Here is a 15,911-nt window from a genome sequence, read left to right on the forward strand (position 1 = left end):
TTAATACTAAGTATAGTAGGTGCTTTTTTTTTTTTTTTCTGCCAGAAACATGCCTGATATTGGCAGAGGTACCATGGCACCAGCTGAAATCCAGTAGGGGCAGATTTGCTGAAGCAAGCACAAGGAAGAATGAACTACTCCTCCTTTTTGAGGAGCTGGGGTTCCCCTTGAGGATGTGCATGTGATCGGTGGTACCCATTCCCATTTGTTTTTTTCCTGGGAGGAACCATGCTTTTTCTGTGAACACATTTCAGACAACTGTGCCAACAAGTGCTGCTGACAAGGAGAGCCCTTGCCTCTGGCCCCTACATCTCTCATAACTTAAGAGCAGGGGGGCAGCTCATAAAACAGAAGGGAGCAAACATAAAGCATGAAAGATATTTATCGGCAGCATGCAATTCACCAGCACAACTCCTGGCCTCAAAATATCACTGAGACTGCGAGTTCGGGATGTAGGAAGGTTATTTATTACCCGTTCCTCCTCAGCTGAGGCCTGATGCAGCTTCCCCTGAGGCTTCCCACAGACTCCAGTGGAGTAGCAGAAGGAAAAAAGGTCTTTCCAGAGACTTTTGCAACTCTGACATAGCCTGTGAGCTGAACAATGAACTAGGGGAGGTTTGGACATTTCAGAGAAAGCTGGAGACCTTTATATGGCTGCCCAAGTCTCCAAACCACACCACAGAAGGCCCTCAGAGAAAGCTACTCTCCTCAGCCTCCAAAAGCTAAACAACACAAAAAATACCTGCCAAGTTTGGTGTCTTCAGAGCTCCTTACCTGTGCGAGGAGTCCTGGCTGGATCTGAAGAGGCTGGGCCCCAGGAGCCTGAGTGACAATGGGAACGGCGTTCTCCATCCGAACTGAATACCCAGCATGCTTCGAAGGGGAGGCTTGTAACCCTGTTCCACCAGCACAGAAGGTACAGCATTAGCCATCAACAGCATTGCTAGGAACAGGGGTGTGGTATTCAGAGGTGCCTAAAGGCAGCTGCTGATGTCCACTTCAATCGCAGTGTTCAGTCCCTCCGAAAAATCAGGCTCTCAGAGTCCCACATATTCTACCCCAGCCCAAAGACGTCCATCAAATGTTCGTAAACATGATACATGTATAAGGGTGCAGAAAAGACATTTTCAAAGACGTTAAGGGATTAGCCGAGTTCATATTTTTAGGGTACCTTGAATGCATGGGAAACATCTCAATACAATGTATACAGGGAAAAAAAGATAGAGAGGGGAGGGAATGCCTTCTCTTCCCCTATATTCTCTGGTTTGACAACAGAAAATGGTCCTTGCCAGCCAAAACTCATTGCTATGTGAGAATGCTCTCTTTAGACCAAAGTGGGACAGTGGGACAGGAATCCAGAACTCCGCACTCAGCCTTGACGAGGATAGGTGATTTTCTCTTGCACAGCTTCTCAGAACTCACATTTAAAAGGCTCTGATCTGACCATGTAATCTAGCACACCCCAAACTCCAATCACTGCTGACTCAGCCATGAGTCCCCTAGTTCAAAAGAGCTTTGATAATCTTGCAGAACATTTAACAAGTGCCTGGAGACTTCTGCACAGACAGGCTTATAGAAATGAAGAGCAGAAGTTGCACCAGCTGAACCAAGGTCTATTTAGACCACTTCCTACAGATGCCTGGCTGGTTTTTCCAAATTGCTACAGCACGTAAAGTCAAGAGAAGGACAAGTGGCTAAAGCTGATCATCACCCAAGTTGTGTGACAGTGGCACCTGCCACTGGTATACACAGGCAGAGCTGTTTGCAGCAGGGCTGGAGCTGAAGGAATTGTACTGATAAATGGTCATAAACATCTGTTACGGTGACAAACCCTCATCTCCACCAGGACCACACTCCCTGCTGCATTAACCTCCCGAGTCCCCCTTTTAACAACTGAATCACTGAGAAGCGATGAACCCATTATTTATGTACTAATTGAATGTTGTTGTGGGGGAAAACTTTCAAGTTTACCAAAGTCAGGCAGAAGAGCCTCAAATTCTGTTCAGGGCAAAGGAAAAAAAAAAAATCACATATTCTCTCCCAGCCCCTTCTCAGTGCACGCCCCATTGTTTTAGACCAGCCACCTCCAACTCATGACGTTGGAGGTGCCTGCAAGATCCTCCACTGTTGCAAACATTTCCATCTGTAACAACCTCATTGCTCTAATTTACTAGGCCAGCAATTTTTCTACCATATGATCTGCACTAAGGAAGCTTGTTTCCAACAAGAGCTAGATGAAACAGCAGTGGGGAGGGAGCAGCGACTGGCCAAGACCTGACAAGGCTGTTACTTACCTTGGAAGCCTGGTGGGCAGACGATGAGAGCTTGCTGGAAGGGGTCGGGCCGGGCACAGATCTGCGCTGTTCCTGTCTGCAGGGGCATGCTCCGCTGGGCCACTGCAGCCATGGACGCTGCTGAGGGCTGGTAGAGTGCAGATTGGTAATTTAGTATGGAGACCTCGGGGTTGGCTAAGGAAATAGTGGCACTGGAGGAGGTGGGAGCCAGGTTGGTGGTCTAAAGGAATGACGGGAATTAAACAAAAACAAACAAAAAATGAGGGAGATGGGTACGTTGGAAGAAGCAAAATCCAAAAATAAAATAAAAAAGTAAAATAGTGTAAGATAAAGTAAAAAAAAACCAAACAACAAAACCAAAACAGCAAACCAAAACCAAACAAGGGGTAGAACAGGACACTGAGGAGCACAGAGGCAAGGGCAGCGATGGGGAAAGGAGCACGATCTGCCTGAGTAACCGCAGCCGTACCATGCCACGGGACCTCCGGCCATGCAGCGCTGCTGTGTACTGCTCGGAGACTTAGCACGTTCTCCAAAGGAGAACTGTAGCCCCATTTATCGCCCAACTGGCTCTGATTTCCAGCATGATGAAGGTGGGTTCAGAAAATGCTACTGTCCTCAAATCACTTTGTTCTCTCATCATGCACATAGCTCTAGAAGCAGCTCAAATTTCTTAGGTAAAAGAAACTCAGCACCTCCATGCCCTGTGAAGCCTCATACTGAGAGGGGAGACTCATTCCAGCCTTTCCTCTACCTTGTAACTAAGGCGGCACATACCCCTTGAATTATGTTTTGAATTCGAAGGAATCAGAAGGCATAACAGGAGGTAATAATAATACTTTCAAAGTCCAAACTTCGCTTGGCTTGACTTTAAAATCTCTCAGAGCAGAAACTTCAGCAGGGGATTTTGCAAAGCCACAAAAATCAGCCCAGTGTTCTGCGAAACATCTAGAAATCTCAGGGTGACTTGTTTTTTATTTGGACTGAGTCTGTAACAGTTGCAGACAAACAACCCCTAAACAGCTCTGCCACTGGTCTATAAAAATATGTCCTTAGCGTTCGTGTCTAGGCAGCTAGGCTCTACCAGACCTGAGCCCACCTTTGCCCTCCATCCAAAAGCACCAGCATCACTGCTGGAGATAGGACAGACAACACTTTCTCATGGTGAACGTATGAACCCAGGATGAGGCTTTGATCAAAGCTGCAGGAGGCAGCAGGTGAAGCATTTAGCGCTGCCCTGGTTGCCACTGGGCCCGGGAAGGGTACCCATGCTGCGCTGCCACAGCCACAACCATAGCCACGAGGGATGCAACGGTAAAATATTTCTTCCTCCTCTTCTTCCTCCCCTCTCTGTGCAGAGGCAGAGAAGTGCAATCTGTTCCCTTGCGCAACACACCGAGCAGCAACCACAACAGCTCCCACACTCCTAATCTCAGGAGTCATAACTGGAAGGAGGCAATCCCCAGATATTTTGCAGAGACGAGGGGCACCAGAGAGCCAAGATGAGTGATATGTTGAAGAGAATGGTGAAAGGTTTAGAGCTTGTTCAAATTAAAACACCCTTCCTGGAAATGTTTCTACCACTTCTTCCAGGAACACTGGAGATACCGGTTCTGCTCACAACACACACCCCTTATGAGAGTTCGGAGATTACCACGGATCTCCCCAGCCAACAACTGATCTTAACATCAAGTGCGTTGCAAGGAAACGAAAGCAAGTCTGCATTTCCTACTAGCGATTGTGGTACAAATGGTGTCTCTGCCCTGCAGCTGGGGCCTAGAGGAGCATGTAGCATGCATTTCTTTAGTCAGCACCTCAGAAACAGCCAAGGAAGGGAACCAGTGTTTGTAACTAATACCCTATCACACCAAGCCATGACCTATCTCTCTCTGCATCTGCTTAATGAATTGTTCCAAAAGACCTTCTGTGAACACACGTATCAAGAACTGAGTCATGAAGTCTGGTTTTCTGAGTGACATAGGAACACCCTGTACATCTACACAGACTCCTTTAGCTCCCTTGCTTTCCAAGCACCATTTCCACACCACCACCTGCAATCTCTAGAGTGAATTTTGAGCTGCCTGTTCCCAAAAGACTTAAAAGACAGTAGCTATTTCTTGAGCTTCAGTCTCCCCCTGGAGAGTTTCCTTTCAGTGTTGTAATACAGTACTGCAGTAAACAACTTCGCCTGCTAGTCACATAAAATTTGTCAACCCAGCACCCCCCAACAGTGGGGCATATAAAACTAATACAAGAGTCCAAAGCATGATTACAAAGCCAGAGCCCACCAATGTAGAGTGCAACGTGTTCGAAGTTGGGGTACGTGCACAGGGTCCCCATGTCAACTGTGGCACCTGGAGTAAAACCAATGAGAGATAAGAATAAACATTACTGCTAAGCTCTTCTTTCCTGTTAATCGGTTACAGTGCTGTGTCTGTTACAGAAGGATTTAAATTCTTTTTACTTCAATGTCAATTTGAAGAAGTGCTCTAAGATCACAAATACTTCTACCTGACCCAGGGAGTGCAGTCCTGCTTGCTGCATTAAGGGACTAATGAGCTTCTCCCCATAGCAACTTCCCAAGTAAGCAGGATTTATCACCTCCAACAACAACATAAACAACGAGGACAACATTTCACCGTCACACAAAATGTCACAAGATTACCGCCTGCCTGAAGAAAAGAGAATGAGGAAGAGTGGAGGAAGGAGAGTGAAAAAGTACCATCTTTTTGCAGGCATGTTAAATGGGATGCTACTTTGCTTTTCATATTCTAGACCCTACTGACATAAACGTTTCAAGCACCGTCTGCTTCTGATCGATGCCCTTACCTGGTTGTGGACTGTGTTCAGCTGGTTGTTAAAAGTCATGGTCAAGTTGGTCGATGTACTTGGGGCTACATGGGTGATGAATGGTGTCTTGCTCTGGTTCACTGTGTCATACATATTCACCCGCCGCTTGCAAATCTCCATGTTCTGGAAGCAGGACTTGACACTGTGTAAGGAAAGGGGGGACAAGGAAGAAACACAAAATCAACCAACCAACCAATACAGGTAACAGTTCATCACAGTGGCCCTGCATTAGGTCTCCACTGCAGGCTTGGCACTTTTTATGCTTTTAAAGCCCTTTGGTATCTTATGCAGGTCTATCTTAACCAGTGAGAGTCAGATTAACCCTGTAGCGAAGAGGGCCAAATGGGTGTGAAGATGAGAGGAGCGGCTGCTCTGGCACTCCTGGGTGCCCCCATGGGTCTGAGCACTGCAACTAAGTCACAAAAAGCAAGCAAATTGGTTGCTCTTTACCTGACAGGGCAAGAAATACAAAGTGGCTATTTTAAAAGACTGAAAGAGGCGAGACTGAGGGCAAGAAAGAAAGATAGATACTGTTTTTTTTCTGATGATTGAGCCTGACAGGAAAAGACAACTCACGCTTTCTGCCTCAGTGTAAGCCTAAAGAAAGTTTTACAAGTCTTTTGCAAGGAAGAATTTTACTGTTCCTCATCACTGAGACCCCTGAAAAATCTTACTTATTCCTGTTAAAAAGCAGTTCACTGAGAGCTGAGTCCAGCCAAGTGGTTAAAACACTGGCCCTGTCTGGCTAAACACTTCCGCAGATCCTTATCTTAAAGCACATGAGCTGTCCTCTTGCAGTCAATGGGACAATTCATACTGCAAAAGGTTATGCCAAATCGGATTCATCAATGTCCTGAGGGAATCAGGTTCTGAGGTTATCTCAGCCTAAGGATTGGATCTCTGGGGGGAAAGATTACAGCTTCTTCCTCTGCACTGACTTTCCTTTAAATGTTATTGATATAGCAATGGAAATTTTGAAAAGTATCATATTTTGTATCCCCAGTAAAGGAGATGAAATACTCTCTGCATTGCTAGAGCACTCTAGGTGTCTGGTACGTGAAACTGCTGGTATTTCATTTTTATAATTGGGATACCAAAGCGTATAGAGGTTTAAGAGATAACAACATAGCAATCTTGGGCAAAACTGTATTTTTAATAAAATCTCATTTTTCCAAGGTCTAAAAACCAATACAGGATTTCCACAATTCTTCCATAATTGTTTTTACAAATGTGACCTCAGAGTCTGAAACGCAACCCAAAAAAGAATAAAGGCATTTATTTTATTTCCATTATCCCAACCCAGAAAAATAGAAAATCCAAGCAGTGAAAAAATCAGCTGTAGCTGTAAAAAATCATCTGTATACATAATTTCTTTTGTAATGATCTAAGCTGTTAGAGGTAGGGGAGGTAAACACATCCTCACATAATTTTTAAGAAACAAAATGTCCCTTCAAAAGGAACACGTTCATATAATCTCTAGGGTTGGTCAGGAAGAGGACCTAGACCTTTTTATCCCTGTCTTGTCTCTTACTCACATGGTCATCTTTCTTCTCTTACAGGTAATATCTTGATAACTGGATCTGTGCCATAAACACCTGCAGACAAGACAGGCTCAGGACACTGCATAGCTGTGTATTATGTGCATTCATTTAAATAACTATGAAATACCTGTAAGTCGCAGAACATTCAGAAAAATCAAACACTTATCAAATAAATATAGAAGACTAGTGGATTGCATTTTTCCAGCCAACTATGAATATAGTTCTCCCTCCAAAAAGCAGAAAGCACTGGAAAGAGTATATATTCTGTACATGGTAAACTGTGTGTGTTACCAAATGGTTTTATATAACAAGGTATAATCTCTACTAATGTAATACTGTGTTCTCTTTAAAGAGACACTTTAAAAAAAGGGGAAAAAAAAAAAAAAAGGCAGCAGGGACAGAGCAAAACAGACAGAAAGACTGAGGAGTATGCAACAATTTAAGAGCCAGTCAGTTAAATACTTCAAATGGGGGAGCTAAACTCACTTTGCTGTTTGCTTGGAAGTAAGCAGAACAGGCCCTCTTGGGCTGCTCAAACTTGCAGCCTCTCTGAAGCATGCCACAGCAGAGATTCCTTCCAGACGCTACATCTTCCATATATTCTCACTGTCTCTGCTGCCTGATTTACTTTCAAGAGAGATTACAACTCCCTGCATCTCTCGAGGCTTTGAAGTTTCTATTCTCAAAACCACAGGCAATCAGAGACAAAATTTCCATCAACTTGCCACGCTGGTTACAGCTTATTGCTCTCTTTCCCAATCACCGCTTCCAACGCGGAGGGGCTGCACAGGGTTACGCACCCAGCTGGCACAGCATTTAGTATTCAGAGACCTGATGCTGAATTTTTTACCCAGGTAAAATTCTCACTGCTATTGGCCCCAATGATATTTTCAACCTTTCTGGGGCTTTGCCTGAGCAGCCACAAGTGAGCACTTCAAAAACGAAGATGTGATTATGGTCTATTGCATTAGCGGAAAGATTTCTGATGGCAATGCATTATGTCACAAATGTCTCCTATCTTACACAATCGGCTATTACACAGTAAGAAGGACTGTTGCAAATTAAAAGACTTCAGTATGTGATGCTAACAGTTAGAAAATACTGTCTTTTTTTTATTTATGAATGTTTTTATATGAAACTTACTTTCTCTCTGTTTAGCACAATAATCTCCCATCTTGTTTTCATTACATTTATCACTTACTATTTACTTCTAGATAACAATGCTCAAAAATGTTTGTGCAGGGTAAGTCTGGATCTACACAGATCACGCACCCACTACCTTCTGGTAAGTAGCTGCTCTTATCTTGTGATAAATGTAACAAAAAGGTAGCTACAGCTCCTTCACAGAGGGAAAACAACCTTAAATGGACTTCAAATACTGCAGGTAAGAGCACACATACAGGCAGGAGAGGTGACACAGTAACCTGTTGCTCCACAGCACCCACACAAACATACTCTATGGCTTTTTAAGCAGTCCCCTTTATTTTCGTACCTGAGCTCCTCACAGCCTTTGACACCCATGCACATGGCACCCAATGAAGTACAATGGTGTGCCCATAACTGTTCTCCTGATGAGGTGAAGAGACAGCCTGCAAAAGCACCTTGAACTGCAAAGTGCTGTAGAGCAGGATGTTCAAAGCTGGGAGCCCTGAAGGCTTTGGAAAACTCCCACTATGTGTCTGCCTTCACTTGCATCTGAGCAGCCTGGCCCTACGTGAACTGCCCAGAGGACAAGAGCAATGTGCTGGGCACAGGTTTCCTGCATTTCAGGCTGCTGCACTCTGTGACGCAGCCTTAGGAGATGGGGGAGTCAGGCTTGAAGGCACGACACTTCACATCTCCATCGGGCAGTGGAGCCCATCTCCGTTCCACCAATGTGTCAGTTGAGGTCAGAGCGTGGTGTTTAAGGTTACATAGGCAGGCAACAACAAAGCTGAAAAACCGAACTCCTAGTCCTGTTGCCTGTGCCTGTAAACCAGCCTGCTGCAGAAAAAGCTCTTCCCTTAAAAAGCAAACAGCCCCAAATTGACCCCTGCAAAATGGGAAGGTTCTGGGAGGAAGGGTCGACTCCCCACTGCAGATAAGGTTGATTACTGCAGTAACAATCAGGGCTATATTTCTTTGAGATATACTGATACTTTGAGCACTAATTGCATAATTTCTTCTGCATTTTAATGCAAACATATGTAATTATTGAATATTTACATAATGAATGTAGCACACACTGCAGTGTTTTAAATGCCAAGCACCTGTAACACAATTCTTGCAACCTTAAGAGTTTGTAATCCTCTTTTTTTTAACCAGAAAAAGATTAAAACTTAGGCCTTAAGCATCTTAATAATGCCTCTCAGATACATTTGGTCTCCACCACAACCAGCTCTCCTCTTCACCCCTCAATTCAAAACCCAAGGGAAACAAAAGCCACGTACTGTGTGCTGTGAGGGAAATCGAGCAAGTGCGTCATGGTGACAAAAGGGTGGTTCAGAGTTTCAATGGGTGTTATTCTCTTATCTGCATCTATCGTCAACATCTTCTTTAACAGATCTATAAACTCCCGCCGGTCCGCCTTTTCCACCAACATATCACTTCCTTCCAAATCTGTTGTCATGTTCACCTAAAGGAGAAAGGACAAGGGTGAGCGCTACAGGGAAAGAGCAGATGGTCAGGTCTCCAGCAAACTGTGTTTACTCCTCGTTGGAGCACATGCCCTGCAAGCCTCCCTGTCTAGAGGGGTAGTTGCTGAAGTCACACGGCAGACTCCGCGGTGGCTAGTCACCTGGCTTGTGCATGTCAGATCTCTAGACAGACTGTTAAGTGTTCAGCTCGCTTGGGTCAATGGCTAATGAAACACTTAGTCACCCTCCACTGAAGATGAACAGCTTCCATGTGGTAGCAGGCAAGCTCTGATAATCAGTAAATTTATCATATAAAGGACTGTGCTATCAGATACTTAACTATGTGTCCTGTGAGCAAGAAATATATAAAATAAATAAAAATTGTTGGTAGGTTTATGAGAAACATCCCATTTGTGTATCAGGTGCCAGGAAAAAAACCCCATTATATTATTTCATCCATTTGCACAGTCTCCCCTGATCTCAGTCCTCCGTTTCTGCATGTTTGCTTGTGAATGCTACAATGCCTAGACTTTGCTAGCACAAACTCCAGTTTTGTGCTAGTGTTGTGCACTAGCACAAACTCCAGTTGCAGGAGTGGTTATGCCGGAATTAACTTTCACAACCACATGGAACTGACACAGTGAATTAGTACTCCCCATTCCCCCAGATAGCCACGTTCCACAGAGAGCATGCTCTTCTGCGGCCACGGTGACTATTTTCAATGTCACCATTTTACAAATGCAAATATTAAAGCACAGAGAAGTAAGTGACTTGCCAGCGGTCACACAAAGGAGCACTGGAGACATAAGAGAAAACGCAGGATTTTGCCACTCAGAGATGTGACTTAGCCATTTTCCAAGGCTGCTTTACTACTGCACATTGAGCCCACATGCCCCTATGTGCATTGTCCCTTACAAAGCAGCACATGATGAGCTGGTTTGTTAGGCATAATCCTGGTACTTCTCAGGAGCTGGCACAAGAATAGAATACACAGAGAAATCATGTAGTTCCCCTTTCTTAGCATTGCCCGAAAGCATGTGAGGCAGTCTTGCTGGTTACTCACCAATGCTCTTACCTGTGCCATATCATCCAAACAGTTGAAAATATACTTTCTTGCTTCCTTCGACTTAATCCCCGTCTCTGCCTCATGATCATCTGGCGTCTGCTCAAAACAGGAGACAGTCATTAACCAGAACTGCCCTGCAATCAGCTGCGGGTTATGTGCCACTTCCAGCTTGTGCCTTATCCTGCCCTCATCAGAGACCACTGTGTCTCTCTTGACTGACCAGATAACATTCACACTATCTCTGCTATGGTTATATGACAGCTTTTGTGTCACAAGGTGATTTATCTGTTCTTTTTCACTTCAGAAGATCCTTGCAACTACGGTGGGAGTCCCAAAGGTCTCTTACACCCACCCCAGCATGAGGCTCAGCATCCCATCCTTACAGCCAGAAGCCCACTGGCCTCTCTCCTTGGGGACTGAATGCAGCCAAACACGCTGGTAAAAGAGACTCAGGGCTCACTTGCATTACTAGCAGGTTTGATTGTCAGAATTAAAATGCTTTCTTTTTTTTTCCCCCCCTCAATGAGTTAGACACTAGAGCAAAGTCTGCCCAGGGTGCGTTTCATTGAAACTACACATCAATTCATTGACTACTTAGAGGGAGATTTCCAGGTCGATTCCAGATTTAAATTTCCCACAAAGCACTGCTAAGCAGGTGGGCTAAGGGCTGCAGACTTCAGGGATGGCAGTTTTACCTCGGGCTATACCCAACCCAGTGTCTGTGCTGCATTGCAAAAAGCAGAGACTTAGGCTCTGAGGTGACCTGAATGTCTGCTCACTTCCAACCAACAACTGCATGGTAAAAGAAACACGGGAACGTCTTCCTACCTTCAGCCTCCACAAAGGATATGGTGAGTCTGTATCCCTGTTGAAAAACCTCGTAGTCTTTGTCCCTGCACTTAACAAATACTCTGCTGGTAAGCCCTGTGTCTGTGAAATATAGCGAATCTGTAAGAGAAGGATGAGAGGTCACTGTTGATCCTGTGAAGATCTCTGGAGGTCTTCCTTGAAGGAGGGCAGGAGGCATTTAAAACAATAGAACAAAGAAAGAAAGAGAAAATGTAGCACGTAGTTAGACTTCACCAAAAAAACCCCAAACAACCCAGTGCAAGGAATGAGAGGAAAGAGAATTCCCATACAGCATCCCTCCATTTATCACGTACATGACTGGAAACTCACCCTTACAGTACAGATAAAGGGAGGACAGTCCCTAGGTTTTAGAGGTCAAAGAGGAAGACCCACACAGAGATTTCAATGGGGTGTTTCACCTCTTTGCGCCTTTTTATGTCACGCTCTCCTCTCCAGGAGTTAATTTCAGCAATTTCATATTTGCGCTCTAACCTTTGCTGTTTTCTCCCCCAGCTGAGTGCACAGCCTTTTCTAGGAGCAGCCTGAAGTTCAAAACAGAGGACTACGAAGTGACTATCTTTGAACTTAGATGAAATATACACTCAAATGAACTGACACCCTCATGGTATGTGAAGTACTTCACCTCTACTGCCTACATGACTTCATTTGTTATTTGGGTTACTTCCATGAGTATGACCTCACTGGCACTCACACAGCTAAAAGATACTATGCATGTGTTTCCAGGATCTCAGACTTTAATTTATTTATTCAAAGGAGAAAGGGTCTGTGATTACACAATTAGAGACCCATCTCACACACGCCTGGGGTGCCACACGAAACTTTAACTTTGGCATCTCCTGACTCCTGAATATTTCACTCTGCAGAATTGCTGCAAACTCTGCAAAACTACTAAAAATAGTCATCTACTCCGGAAAGTGTTTTTGAGAGAAGAGACAGAGCAGGGTAAAAAAAAAAATAAAAAAATAAAGGCATAAAAAGCAGCCATGGTTTCAAAGACTTCCAAGTACTCCGGACCCGGTTCACTGAGCATGGCTTGCTCCACTCTGTGGCTCCTTAGGTCCATCGGAGCTCATGCACCTGAGAAGCACCAGGATCCTACCCGCAGCCCAGCACCAGTGCAGGGCGACTCAGGCTGCAGCGAGGGGCCAGGATCAGCCCCTACCCCTTTCCCAGCTCCCCAGGAGCCCACACCATACTGCACCGGCAGAAGCTTTGTGCTGGGCAGTTAAGCTGGGCAGGCAGGTATGGTGATTTCTTTTTCAGCTGTGTGTTTTATGGCTTTTGGGGTGCAGCAGGGAGGAGAAAGAAATCTATTCTTCATGCTTGGTATGTGATTTTCAAATGCTTTTAAGTTTTTCAGCTACGTCTGATTTCCTTTGGAGCCACTAATGGCCCTGCTCTTCTCTGCAGGTTATTTCCCCTGCCAAATTTCACCTTTAAAGCTCTAACTAAAAAAATACTAGTTACAAAAGAAGAGTCGAAGAAACATTTTCATATATGAAAAACTTATTTATTACCCTGCTCTGTTTTTTTGGTTCTTTTTTTTTTTTTTTTTCTCCTAGAAGAAAAAAGACCCTTTTCAGGCCGCATTTGTAGACAGCTAAGATCACCCTGAAGAAGACTATGGGAATGGAAAGTGTTCTGTAGCCCTGGTTCTAGCAGCTGCTGCGCTATCAGTTTTAGGACTACAAAAGGAACATAAAAGCCTATAGGGAAAGAAGCACGACAGTTTATATTAACTGGAAACCTACACCACTGTGAACGTTCTCCTTCTTGTCATTGCTTTTAATATGCACCCTTGTAAAAGGGATTATGAAATGCAGTAGGGATCGTGCAGTTTCTTCTAACAAATAAACCTTTATTCAGTCCTCGTCGTTTCAGCAGAGAAAGGGTGCCTGCTCTCCTCAGTGAGGAGAGACAAGTACTGAGCTCTCCAGCCAACGGCAGTGTTGACTCTTGATTGAGATTTCACTTAGGCAGTCAGGTCTTAAAAGCCAGCGTACCAAACAGCACACTGGTAACCTTGAATAAATACCCCAGGTGGATAATGAAAAAGTTGACTTGGGAGGGTAAGAAACACACATCCCCTGTTAGCAAAACAGAAAAAGTTGGCATCTGTTCACTCTGACAAGAGAAGGGAGAAACACCCGTGCACTTACCAGCGTCCAGGGCAATATCCGTACCCACCTGATCGTATTCTGAAGCTCCCGGGTACAATGGCCAGCCCAAGAACAGCTCTGCAATGACACATCCCAATGACCACATATCGATTGCTTCACAAAACGGTAAACCGAGGATGATTTCAGGGGCTCTGCAAAGGAAGAGGTTAGAAAACATCAGCAATGGGAGCAGATCCACTCGGCTGGCGTAGGGAGGCCAGCGCAGAGCGCGACGCTCACGAAGCAGCCGGCTGCCAACAAGTGTCATTGCTCCCGCCGAGCTGAGGGACCCAGCGGCCACCGGCAAAGCGTCTGCTAAGCAGGCATGAATCGGTGAACAGTTATCCTTGCAGAAGAGTTCTCTGGCAGCAGTTAGCCAAGAGACAGCCCTACGTTTCGCAACAGTTCGCAACGGAGAGAACTACCATTATTTTCATTTGGCAGGTGAGAAAATGAAGCACAAAACAAACGTTGTGCGTTCAAAACCACCCAATTAAGGCCCCCACTCGAGGCTCTCGGGCCCAGCTCGCCGTCCCGTGGAGAAACCATGCGGACTCCCTGCGGTGAAGCATCCTCCTTTCACATAGCTCAGCGGGCTTCACAAACAGCCAGACATTAAATAATCATTACAGGACTGGTATAAAAGGATTACTGACTTTTTAAACAAATGGATGTAACCATAAAACAGAGAAATAACATAATTAGATCTATTAGACATAAGCCTTTTCCTCAGGAGGAAGTAGTCACGAAGCCTTCACTTCCCAGTCTGTCCCAGGCACCTGATTAGATTTCCTCTTCCCTTCCAGCCCAAATAGCCAAAATGCAGCAGCACTCTCGCTATGCATTTACTGCCGGCTTCAGGAGATGCCCACTGAGGCACCTCTGCTCAGTGAATTTCAGCGTTAGCCCTGCCGAGGAAGGAGAGGACAAGGTAAAAGCTTTGCTTCGGCTCTCCAGGAGGATCCCCGGCTGGAGCACGGAAGAGACGCCCAAATAAGCAACACCGGTCTCAGCTCAGACTTCCACAGGACCTTAAGGTGAGGGTCATTCACCTTTCAGCCAGGTAGAAGCTGGTGTCAAATCTGCCAGGTACTGTGCTGACCGTGCAGCCAATGGAGAGACACCCTCCCCAAGGGGGATTTGTCCCACTGTCTTGGGATGGTTTGAATCTTTCTTCACTGAGGCTAGACAAGCTTCCTAAACTCCAGTGGCCAAGGTGAGACAAGATGAATCCTTCCCTTAGCACCCCAAATGCTTTGCATTTCAAAAGCAACTTCTATGTGGAAGAATCAAAGTATCTTACAAATACTGAAACCCACCTCTGCACACAAACACCTTCCTTACTTTCCCTACCTCAGCCCAAACTTCCACATGCAGTTAAGTGCCATAGTTCCTATCCTACACAGGGATCACCTAAGGCTTCTCTCCTGCTCTTCTTGCAGATCTTGCAATGCTTCTAAAGCCCCAGCTTCTGGAGCCAGGTGATGTACAACAGAAAGAAAAACTTACTTTCCCATACTCCTCTAACTATTAAATAAAAAGGCAGAAGACAGCTAAAAGAAAGGAACACACATTGCTTTAAAACTTTCGTCATTTTAAAAATAGCCTTGGGATTTCTCAGGCCCTGATGCATATTTTGGGAATGCCCAGGGTTGACTATTGAGCAAATCAAGTGCTACCATCCAGAGCTGGAAAGAGGACCCATGGTTCCCAGTTTCCCATCTGTCATCAGGATAAGATCTGACACTAGTGAGATCATACTACGGATTACCAATTGCAGTGGAAAATATTATGTTTTAATCACGCCATTACATAGTCATGTGAAGACAAGACTTTAGCCAAGAAACCAAGCAAAATGGCTAATTTTTTCCAAAGAAACGAGCAAAGGCCCTGTAGCAAGAATCCATGCCCCATTTTCAGTCCGCAAACTTCCCCAATTTTGGGTTGACCGGTAATGATAAAAGCCCCAAACTATCTGTTCTCAAACCAGCAACGCAGAATGTAAAAATTATGGGAAATTCTGGGATGTTAAGCTTAGGATGCTTTGTGCCATTCCCACAAAAAACATGCCAGAAACTTAAAAAGTGGCTACCTTCAGCCCTCCTAGCTTCATCTGTGCTTGTTGTTCTCATACCCCATTGCTCTTTAGCCCATCATGACAAACTTTTTATTCTAGCATCAACCTCTCCTTAGGAACAAGGGGTTAATTTTCCTCCTTTCCTCCCCATTCCGTCATCCCTGCACACTACTCGACACCTAGACAAAATGCAGAGAGAAAAAGACAGCTATGGTGACCTGAATCTCATTACTATGTAAATCCTGCATTCAAAGCCATCTGCCTCTCCCTGTCTGCCTTCCACATTGTGAACGAAACATCCCTGGTCACTAATGAGAGCTCAGCCACGCATCGCCTGAACTTCAAATCCCTCCCACTAACTCAAGTCGAAGGAGCAGAGGGGTGGACTATCAGTGGGATATTCCCAACGTGATTTTGTGTAGAAACCTCCCTGTTCATA

The 15,911-nt window shown here is 45.0% G+C and overlaps 1 protein-coding gene across 4 annotated transcripts in view; it reads right to left on the minus strand.

Annotated features, from left to right (window-relative positions):
• HIPK2 (homeodomain interacting protein kinase 2) overlaps nt 1–15,911 on the minus strand; it is a 143,272-nt gene that overhangs the window by 31,814 nt on the left and 95,547 nt on the right. For 3 of the 4 annotated variants that reach the window (XM_052790674.1, XM_052790675.1, XM_052790676.1), the window contains exons 3-9: nt 13,424–13,547; nt 11,195–11,314; nt 10,376–10,462; nt 9,115–9,299; nt 5,124–5,286; nt 2,295–2,514; nt 775–896 (exon numbers count right to left, since the gene is read on the minus strand). In XM_052790674.1, coding sequence (XP_052646634.1) covers nt 775–896; nt 2,295–2,514; nt 5,124–5,286; nt 9,115–9,299; nt 10,376–10,462; nt 11,195–11,314; nt 13,424–13,547 — 1,021 coding nt within the window. The remainder of the gene's footprint in view (nt 1–774; nt 897–2,294; nt 2,515–5,123; nt 5,287–9,114; nt 9,300–10,375; nt 10,463–11,194; nt 11,315–13,423; nt 13,548–15,911) is intronic. The other variant, XM_052790678.1, reaches the window with a different exon arrangement.

The sequence above is a fragment of the Harpia harpyja genome, chromosome 6 (assembly GCF_026419915.1).
Source record: "Harpia harpyja isolate bHarHar1 chromosome 6, bHarHar1 primary haplotype, whole genome shotgun sequence".
NCBI lineage: Eukaryota > Metazoa > Chordata > Aves > Accipitriformes > Accipitridae > Harpia > Harpia harpyja.